This window comes from Pavona decussata, unplaced genomic scaffold, assembly GCF_977016875.1.
Source record: "Pavona decussata unplaced genomic scaffold, jaPavDecu1.1 SCAFFOLD_300, whole genome shotgun sequence".
NCBI classification, from domain to species: Eukaryota; Metazoa; Cnidaria; class Anthozoa; order Scleractinia; family Agariciidae; genus Pavona; species Pavona decussata.
This window is the reverse complement of record NW_028145697.1, coordinates 5,523,651-5,533,682: the sequence shown is the minus strand read 5'-3', so window position 1 is coordinate 5,533,682 and position 10,032 is coordinate 5,523,651. Positions and strand designations below refer to the sequence as shown.

Below are 10,032 nucleotides of genomic sequence, written 5' to 3'. Positions count from 1 at the left end.
AAAACGCTTCCTAAGAAGAATCTTCACGTGATTAGCGAAACTCGAGTCTTGGTTGGCAAAACGTCATATATATAACATATAGAACATATTAATAAATCGTTGTAATATAAACGTTTCCTCGCTGAGAATGCTGCTTGCATAGCTTACACCATAGCTTTAGTTGTATTTCATAACTATGATGTATCAATTTTTTTCGAAAGTCTCTGAAAAAGTCTCTGAGCTAGCCCTCCCGTTGAGAAAACTATAAATGTTATTTGTCAGGGATGATTCCCGATGACTTTTCAATTTCCCAGAACAATACGTCTGTTTACCTCGTGAAAGGGCTCAGTATACCAGGAAAACGTGACGAACCTGTTGTGTAACTAATTTAATGGACCAATCAACCAAGAATTTAAGCTTGACACAATACATCTTTCACAAATTAAGTAAGTAAGTAAGTAAGTAAGTAAGACAGTAAGTAAGTAACAACTTCATTATAGTATCGAAGTCGCTAGCATACAATGTACACTAATTGGGGACACCTAACTACCATTACTTGTCTAATAGTTAATAAAATAAAAAGATGTACGTCTACACCTAAAATCGGTTATTAGTTGTTACATTAAAAAAAACAGTCTTTACAAGTGCTGTCTAGCAGGCTTGTGAAATTAACAAGTTTAATACGCTTTTTGAAAGTGCCCAGTGATTCAGACAATCGAATAGATATATCGAGTTTGGACCAAATGGCAGGGCCAAGGTAGATCAGGCTGAGTTTGCCATAAGCAACAGTCCGAAATCTAGGTATAACGAAATCATGGTTTCTAACCGTATTTTTGCCGTTTCATCCAAAATATATCGTGCTACACATACCAGTACGTGTGCTTATTTTACATTTTGATGTAAGGTTAGTTTGTAGAACAGGCGTTATTTATTTATTTATTTATTTATTTATTTATTTATTTTTGCGTTATTCAGGCGAGCGGAGCCAAGCGCGAATCACGTGACTCACGCTTTGCGCTTGCCCCGCTCGCCTGAAGAACGCAAAAAAATGAATAAATAAAATAATAAAAATAAATAAATAAATAACGCCTGTTCTGCAGGTTAAATGTCGGTATCCTTTTCCAGTTACGTCTTTAAACCAGTTGGGGCTCTGTGGTTAGATAACACTCCGATCAATTTGAAAGTTCAACATTTTTCCCACGCTCTTTGTCGAGTGCATACAGCTTGAACACTCGTAGGCTCGTGTAGGCTCGACTACCAGCCGCTGTTCGGGAAATAAGAAAAGCTGTATCCGAGGAAGCGGCGGAAACCGAGCCTAGAACCCTCGTTGCTCAGCTTTATTTTGGTGCGCATGAGCACGGATCAAAGTGCATCGAGGTCATCTTTTAACTTCAGCTTCAGCACCTAACGGCAAAAGACTCTGGTATTTCTGTGCAGAAATCATACAGTTTAAAATTTCTAGTTCTTTCCCAGCAAAATCCCTGGTAATGGTCATAACAACAAATATGTTCTTTTATTTTTTGGAACATAGACTGCTAGCAGTCTCCTAAGTTATGTAGCACGCGTTAACTTTTCAAATTGGCACAATTTTACCGTCACTTTGCGCGTGTCACCAGAGGGAAAAAAGTGAGACTGTTGCAGTCTAAGTGCATGGAAGCAGCTGATTGAAATTAGAGAAATCCGATCACTCGGATTTCCCCAAACAGAAACACCCCTTTTATTGATTTCTTTCTGCCAACGTTAGCAATACATAATATACAAAGTTAGTAAGCCTGGCAAATGTAACTTCTTTTCGTATCAGTTAGGATTTGCTTTGAGGAGGTCACCCAGTGATTCATTTACAAAATTCACCAAATTTCGTAGAACATCCTCCAAGTTATGAAGTCTTGCGGCAGGGAATTAAATTGCAAATTACAGGAAGGTTTAGATAAATTGACCTTTGAGATTAAATGAAATGTTTAATGGAGCTGCAAAATGAAATATGTTCATGTTCTATTTCTTTTTTTTTACGAGATCAATAACACATAAAAAAAAATGCCAAATTGGCTCTATTTTATCGAAGTATGGCACAGGAATAAAGTCAATACTTTTGGAATACCTTGGACAAACTTGTGACAAACCAATTGACTTTTGCCGGCAATGTAAACGTTACGATTAGATCAGTCCGATAAGGCTTTCACTTAGCCATTCAAAATTTTTCTTATTCCCACTGAGAAAGAAATTCAATTTGTTGTGAGTGAACAATATTTTTGCATGCAATAAAATTTCACAAACTACCGTTTTGGAATAATTACGTCACTTAGTTTCCATGGTGTGTTCCGTTCAGTTTCTTTTCCACAAATTATCTTGGACACGACCTAAAACCAAGCTGTATCATGCATACAAGCTTCACCTTAGTCTCATTACACAGAATAATAAAACACTCCTTAAAGGTTGTATTAATATCTCATTTGTTATAGACATACCTTAATTACAAAAGGGATGGCCATATTTAGCACTGTAAATTACCACACGCTCTTTTTCAAATGGAAAATTGCTTTTCAGTAACAAGGCACAAGACCCTAGTTTTCCTGTTTGGTCGTTGGCATTTATACTGATAAGTACTGCTAATAATAGATCACAATCGAGCCGGGAGTATATAACCCAGTGAATTCGGAGAAAATTCTCCAAGTTATGGAGTTCCTGTTTGAATTGCATGCGAACGTGGGAGGGTATTAAATAACGAATTTCTGTTTATCAAGTTTGGACGGAGCACTTAACGTCGCGATTAGATCAGTCCGATAAGGCTTTCACTGAGCCATTTAAACTTTTTCTTATTCCCACTGAGAAAGAAATTCAATTTGTTGTGAGTGAACAATATTTTTGCATGCAATAAAGGTTCACAAACGACAGTTTTAGAATAATTAAGTCACATAGTTCCCACGGTGTGTTCCATTCAGGTTTTTTTTCCACAAATTATCTTGGACACGGTCTAAAACCAAGCTGCATCATATTACACAGAATAATAAAACACTCCTTCAAAATTGTATTAACATCTCATTTGTTATAGAGATACCTCAATTACAAAAAGGATGGCCATATTTAGCACTGTCAATTACCACACGCTCTTTTTCAAACGGCAAATTGTTTTTAACACGCTTTACAAAGAAACAAGACCCTAGTTTTCCTGTTTGGTCGTTGGCACTTATACTGATAAGTACTGCTAGTAATAGATCACAATTGATCCGGGATTACATTACCCAGTGATTGCGGAGAAAATTCTCCAAGTTATGAAATTCCTGTTTGAATTGCATGTGAACTTGGAAGGGTATTAAATTACGAATTCCTGTTTATCAAGTTTGGACGGAGCACTTAGCGTGGTTAAGTAGACACGACCAGTTTTCTTTAGTTTAGTCTGCTACAGATCTTTGGATGATCGACTGCTCTCCCTATCACTCCTTTCTTTTCCAAACTAATTTCAGTTCAAAGTGAGGCTTTCAGTGAGAGGTAGGTGAAAAGCTGAAGTTATCTTACCTTGAGCCGAGTTACGATAGCAATAATACCATCAGTGCATAATGCCATCAATGCAAGTGACTCATTTGTGTACTCAGGAGTCTTCCTAGCGGCATCTTGGATTTAACAATCTTTAGTTCAGTTATTTCCCATTTTAGTCTGTCACTTTAATTCTTTTATATTCGCTGTGATATTGTGAGTCATTCCGTTTCATACCATTCTGTGACGTTCAGTGTATTTTTCTATGTGGACCGTAATACGTCATGTTTTCTGAGAATTGCTGGCTCGCATTCATTAACTATGCCAGCACCTCCAAAAAATCACGGATTCACTCGCAGTGTATTTCACAGTCACAAGCCGGAGTATATTCTCTCACTTCGCTATCTTTTTCAAGCGATTTGCCTCCTGAGAAGCTCTCTTTATCTTACTGTTCTTTGGACTCTTTGATCATTTACGTACGCTTCTGATTTAGCTCTATTATACTTTGACCTCAAGTTCTGAATTTCACTCACGTATCATTCTAGTTACTCACGATCAAGCCCTGCTAGGTTCCGTCCCAAGCCGCATATATCATGAATAAGCGATAATTATATCCCAATTAAAGACGGAAAAATTAAATTCCATTGTCAAACTATTTGCAGGCAACAAAATAAATTTGTACTGAGTATTTTAATTCCATAAAAATTCTCTGAGTACAATTCTTAAACTCAGGTAAGTCTTCGTTATAGATAATTAAGGTAATTTAAAATGTCTGTCATCTAATACATTTTTTGTTCACGACCACACTATAGGATTTCGCGCACACACTTAAAGTTAGAACCACCTTGTAAAGCATAATAAACAGTACCACAGGGAAGATTGCCTTATAACTTTCATTTCAATGGCCACACTTTAGACCTTTAACTACTGACACATTAGGGTTAAAACAGATGGATAGAATTGCAGTAATTCCGGTAAAACAATCTCAATTGGAACTTCCTCTTTCATTCTTGTCGACTGATTGTGAGATTTACCAGTTCCTGTTTTCGCAGGTACAGCAGAGTCGTGGCAATTATCTATGTCATTTGACACATTCTGGGCCTCTTACTAACGGCTTAGTGTTAGTAGTCTACCGTGTAACATGAAAATTTTGCGGATTTTGCGGATTTACCTCGATTCGCAAAAATTAGTCCCCGCAAAATAAAACGCCGCAAAAATTAACTCCCTTCAGTCAAATTAAAAACTCCGCTTTTAATAGACTTGTACCACTGGGGTGATATACATTGGACTTCAACAAGAACAGTAACATGATTTTTTATGTAGTCTGTATCTAGTCTGTATTATTAAACCCTATTAATGAAACAGTGTTTTGTTGCAGTAAGGTATTACAGTTATATCTAATATGTAAGTAGAGTGAGCTGTGACAAAACATACCGTACAATAAAAGTTAAAAATATTAAAGTTTCTTCCACTTAAATGTTCTGCTGCTTGAACAGAGAATCGCAAAAATTAGTTCAAAGCAGAAGTTTCAGTCATCTTGAACCGCAAAAATTTGTTCCCGCAAACCACAAAAAATCACCAATCCGCAAAATACGAGGTATTAGCCTGTCAACAAGCTCCCAAGTGGGGTATAGGGTGAAAACAAAAATAGAGCTCGCATACTGCGCTTCGCTCGCCCGGCTCGCCGATTTTTCTTTTCGCCCTATACCCCACTTGGGAGCCTGTTCACAGGCTAGTAGTCTTTTCACACATACTGTGACAATTTAGGCCAGTAACTGACGGCACTTTTCATTCATGCTGAGACAATTTTGGCCAATAACCAACGGCTTCATTCGGGACACTGCTAATACTAATACATACTATGATATTTTAAGCTTTTCAGTTAAACATATTGTGACATTTTAGGCCAGTGACTTACTGTTTATTCAGGAACCGGTTCAAATGTACTACGACATTTTAGGCCAGTTAATAACGGCTTAATTTAGTAATCTTTTCACACATACTGTGGCATTTTAGTGAAAAAGGCTTCGGGACACTGTCGCATTTTAGGCCAGTAACTAACGGCTTCATTCGGGACACTTTTCCTTCGTACTTTCACATTTTTAAAAGCCCTGTAACTAACGGCTTAAAATTTAAAAGGCTTCATTCGGGACACTTAATATGCATACTGTCATATTTTAGGCCAATACCTACCGGCTTAACTAGCTACCGATTAATATGTTTAAGCACACCCATGGTAATTGGCTTGAAATCTCAGAGTATATAGTTTACAGTTTCTGACATTTTACATATTTCTGTGTACTCCCAATGAAGTCACATTAATTCAGACTTTATCTATTTATTTATTTATTTATTTATTTATTTATTTATTTCTTTATTTATTTATTTTTTACTTAAATACAGTTGCATACATGTTTGCCCCTAAAGCTAAATATCGTTATCAGTGGGTGCGGGAGGGGCTTATTCCTAAACTCTAGTAACAACATAAAATTTAGCGGATTTCGTTTATTGTTGACGAACTTTACGGCGGTAAAAGCTTTCAAGACATCAGCATATTTCAATCTAAACTCCGACGAGATATTAATCAGGCACTGAAACTCTTCATCAAAAAGTGACAATTTTATTACGAACCAATCATCACCATTCACGATTGATTCTTCCATCAACAGAATCAGAGATGGCTATAAAGGAAGCAGTATTCATTATGTTCTTAATTACGTTGTTAGTGGCAACGGATGCAATGCCGTCTGGTGAGTGTGGAAGTAAATTTTTATATAATGGAACCGCTTTTATAAATAAATAAATAAATAAATAGCATCTATATTTGGTTTCCACAATTACTGATAAAGCTGTAAGTTACCGTCGTGCACAACATCACAAAATATACAATTAATAAGTACAAAGTGATTGTTCAGCGATGGCATCATGGGACAAATGAAGGCAGATGTTGTAGTCAGAAGAGGACGGTTCTTGTTCTTGTAGGCCTTTCTTGTTCTAGCGCCAAAGATGATCTGTCTTGACAGCAACTCGACGTTTTCACACCCGGTTCACGCTAGAAATGTTTTGCCGACAACAGCCACTTTGATTTCGCTAGGTAAAGTGGCCAACCCCGTGCCCAGGGTCTCTCCTTGAGAAGAGAAGAGACACTGAGGACGATGTCGGATTTTTGGCTTATTAACTGGGAATCTTTCAAATTCATATTCGCCCTAATTCGCGAAGTACAGCCGTAGAAAAAGGTTGGTGGGGGTGAGAAAATTATATGGGTAAGATCGGTTCTTATTTTCAAATGTCATTAGGTTAGAAAGGTGTGTTGGTGACGATAAAAACATATTTTTTACCCATTTTTCACAGAAAACGCGTTTTCAACCTCCATCTATGATTGGAGTGAGCGAATTGGTATCGGCGAAGAGATTGGGGATAAAATAACCAAGATTAAAGAATTGGTTAAGAAAAAGGTATTGATGAAGAACAGACAGCAGTTATTGAAGCTACTCGATGAGTTGCTCGCAATGACCGCGGAGTGCGTAGGCGTTCCACCTGAACCAGGTAGGAGGAGAGAGTTCGGAGAAGGAGAGAGATAATATGAATGAATGAATGAACGAACGAACGAACGAACGAATGAGAGTGAAAGAGTGAGTGAGTGAGTGAGTGAGTGAGTGAGTGAGTGAGTGAGTGAGTGAGTGAGTGAGTGAGTGAGTGAGTGAGTGAGTGAGTGAGTGAATGAATGAGTGAATGAGTGAATGAGTGAATGAATGAATGAATGAATGAATGAATGAATGAATGAATGAATGAATGAATGAATGAATGAATGAATGAATGAATGAATGAATGAATGAATAAATAAATGAATGAGTAAATGAATGAATGAATGAATGAATGAATGAATGAATGAATGAATGAATGAATGAATGAATGAAAGAATGAAAGAATGAATGAATTAATGAATGAATGGGACAGATAGACCGACAGTTGGGGCTGCTTTCACAAACCACAATTGCGAAATAAAAACAAAAACTCACGAAAACCTAAGATTTTGTGCAACCTTTATTAAACGTACTCTTGGTGAGTTCCAAAAGATTAGCCGCCTAACTGACTGAATCAGTCTGCAATTCGTATCATTATTCAGTTTCTAAATTAGCTACCTCAGTGCTGAAAGCCCCGAGAAACTGCTAAGGTAAAGCTTGAATGTTGATTCACATTAGGGGGAAAAATCAAATCTCTTGGAACCTTTCTTTTTATAATAATTAGCAAAGCAATGCGCCAATTGGTATTGCTGTGAAGGAGCAACTAAACTTTAAATGATATATGCCATCTGCAGGCGAAGATACGGTGCAATTTTTCAATTAATTTTAAATTTTTCTTCAGAACGTTTCCTGAAGCACCATTTTCTTATAGTTTCAATTACGCAAGATTTACCTTCGATATATAAACTTCTCAAATTCATAACATGTATATCCTCTGAGTTAGGCTTATTCGAACGAGATGCGACCCAACAAAGACCATGATTTTTTTATTTATTTATTTATTTATTTATTTTTTGTGTTTTTGCTTGTTTGTTTATTTATTTATTTTTATTTTGTTGCTTATTCAGAATGTGAGGCTGGCTGGGTCAGACATGCTGAATCGTGTTATTACATCGACGATACTCCAACCCAAACTTGGAATGCTGCTCGACAAGCCTCCCAACGTCATGGTGCAGACCTGCCCATAATCAAATCAGCCGAGGAAAACCAATTCATTATCGATCTAGTGTTTGCACAGAATACCATCACATGGGGTGGTGCGTGGATTGGAATCTTGAGAAATCAGACAGATGATAAGCTGTACTGGATTGATGGCACTCCAGTAGCCAGAGGGTATACTGCATGGGCACCCACGAATCCAACAACTCTTATGGTGTAGAGGATTGTGGCCACTTACTGGGACAGGGCGCAGGCTACGCAAGAAAGTGGAATGATGTACCCTGTTATTTGCGATCAAGTTGGTATCGAAATAGGTACCCAGTAATTCTTTGCGAGAAAAAAGTCCATTTAGGGCGCCCAGCTCCTTCTCAGCATGAAGTAATGGAAGTAGTTTAGTGACGAGGTTTAATTACGAAAAGAATACGTTTAAGTAAATTATTGGCTCTTAGCGTAAAGCTGTAAGAATAGTTTCTTTGTGTAGTTTCTTTGTGTAAGCTAATTAAGTTCAAGATGAACGCTGCTATCTAATTAAACATCCTTATCGATTACAGTCCCCGGTTCTTCATAGAGTGGATAACTCGCTATCCAGCGAATGAAATGTATTGGTTGGAGCACATTTTATCTGCGGGGGGGCGATTTATCCACTGAATAGGCCAGGGATACTCCAAAGAGACTGGCAATCACTTCTAGTCATCAAGACAACTTGTATTGCAATTTAAGGTCAAACAAAAAAATTGAGTCAAATTAAAAAAAGGTGTTGGGAAAAAACTTGAATTTTCTTCATTCTCTACAGTAATTTGAGGGGTTGATTTTTCTCCTGAAAAACCTGAGTGGAGTCAGCCAGAGAGATCATGACATCTGCGTGAGGTGGGTGTCTTTGCTTTTGCAGCTTTCTCAGCATTAACGATGACCAATCTAATATTTTGAAAGTCGATTAGTATTAATGTCGAATATATTTTCCGTTTCTCATCTATGCCCGTATTCGCTACTCAGTGAATGGGCTTGTGGTTTTCGATACACAAACTGTTTTATCCAACCTTTAACTATCAAAGTAACATGCTCTATCTCATGCAAAGACGTGTGACGTGGGTGGGCAAAAACATCACACCACCTTTTGTCACGATTTAATCACGTGCCTTAACGGTCATGCAACCGACTCAAGTTTTTCTTTTCCAGTCCGGGAAAGTGTGAGTCTTGTAATGTAGACTGCGGAGACAATAATTTTCGAATTGTTGCCCTAGCGAGTACTGTTTGATTTTAGCGTCTACCATGTGAGAAAAAAAAATCAGAGCGCACGTTAGGTCCGACGAACGAAACTCCAACTACAGGACAAGAGCGATTATGCCATGCCCGAGATATGGCAACCATTAAATTGTCTCCTGGTTCTTCTTGCAAAGCGAAATTAGCAATATCTAGCAATATTGGTTGTTTTTATTATTTTTTTAATATTATTTTAAATAAAACAATTATCCTACTCCCGTTTGTTGGATATGAGATGATTATAGCCAACTTGGCGCTACGCCCTTCATTGTCTGTCTATCATCTCATATCCAAGGGGCGCTCCTTAAAGAAAAAGAATATATATTTTTCACTGGTTTCTGGCACTAACTTTTATCAAACTTTCACCCGTTTTCATCAAGGGAAACGAGGAGATAAATATATAGACATTTACTCACTTACACGTTCGAGCGCATGTATGTCACACCAGTCACTGTTTAACTCGATATAAAAATGGTTTTATCGTCCTTTTTTTTGTCTAAATGAATGTAACAAAGCGGGAAATTCTCTCGCGTTAGTAAGGAAATCCCATTTTCACGAATACTATACTATACTATACTATACTATACTATACTATACTATACTATACTATACTATACTATACTACATTAGTATATACCAC

General features: G+C 37.3%; 1 protein-coding gene across 1 annotated transcript; it reads left to right on the top strand.

The window, feature by feature from the left end:
- The first annotated feature begins 3,311 nt into the window (after positions 1–3,311).
- On the top strand, positions 3,312–8,674 carry LOC146454817 (C-type lectin domain family 10 member A-like). The gene is made up of 4 exons (XM_085095036.1): positions 3,312–3,465; positions 6,120–6,200; positions 6,802–6,996; positions 8,042–8,674. Exons 2-4 carry the CDS (start codon positions 6,128–6,130, stop codon positions 8,350–8,352), a joined length of 579 nt encoding a protein of 192 aa, XP_084951162.1. The 5' UTR covers positions 3,312–3,465; positions 6,120–6,127; the 3' UTR covers positions 8,353–8,674.
- The last annotated feature ends 1,358 nt before the right edge of the window (positions 8,675–10,032 follow it).

Excerpts from the sequence above, each read along its gene's own strand:
- LOC146454817 (XM_085095036.1), top strand. The coding sequence starts at position 6,128 with ATGGCTATAAAGGAAGCAGTATTCATTATGTTCTTAATTACGTTGTTA. Across the intron at positions 6,201-6,801 it reads AACGGATGCAATGCCGTCTG|AAAACGCGTTTTCAACCTCC; the intron begins GTGAGTGTGGAA and ends CATTTTTCACAG. Across the intron at positions 6,997-8,041 it reads AGGCGTTCCACCTGAACCAG|AATGTGAGGCTGGCTGGGTC; the intron begins GTAGGAGGAGAG and ends TTGCTTATTCAG.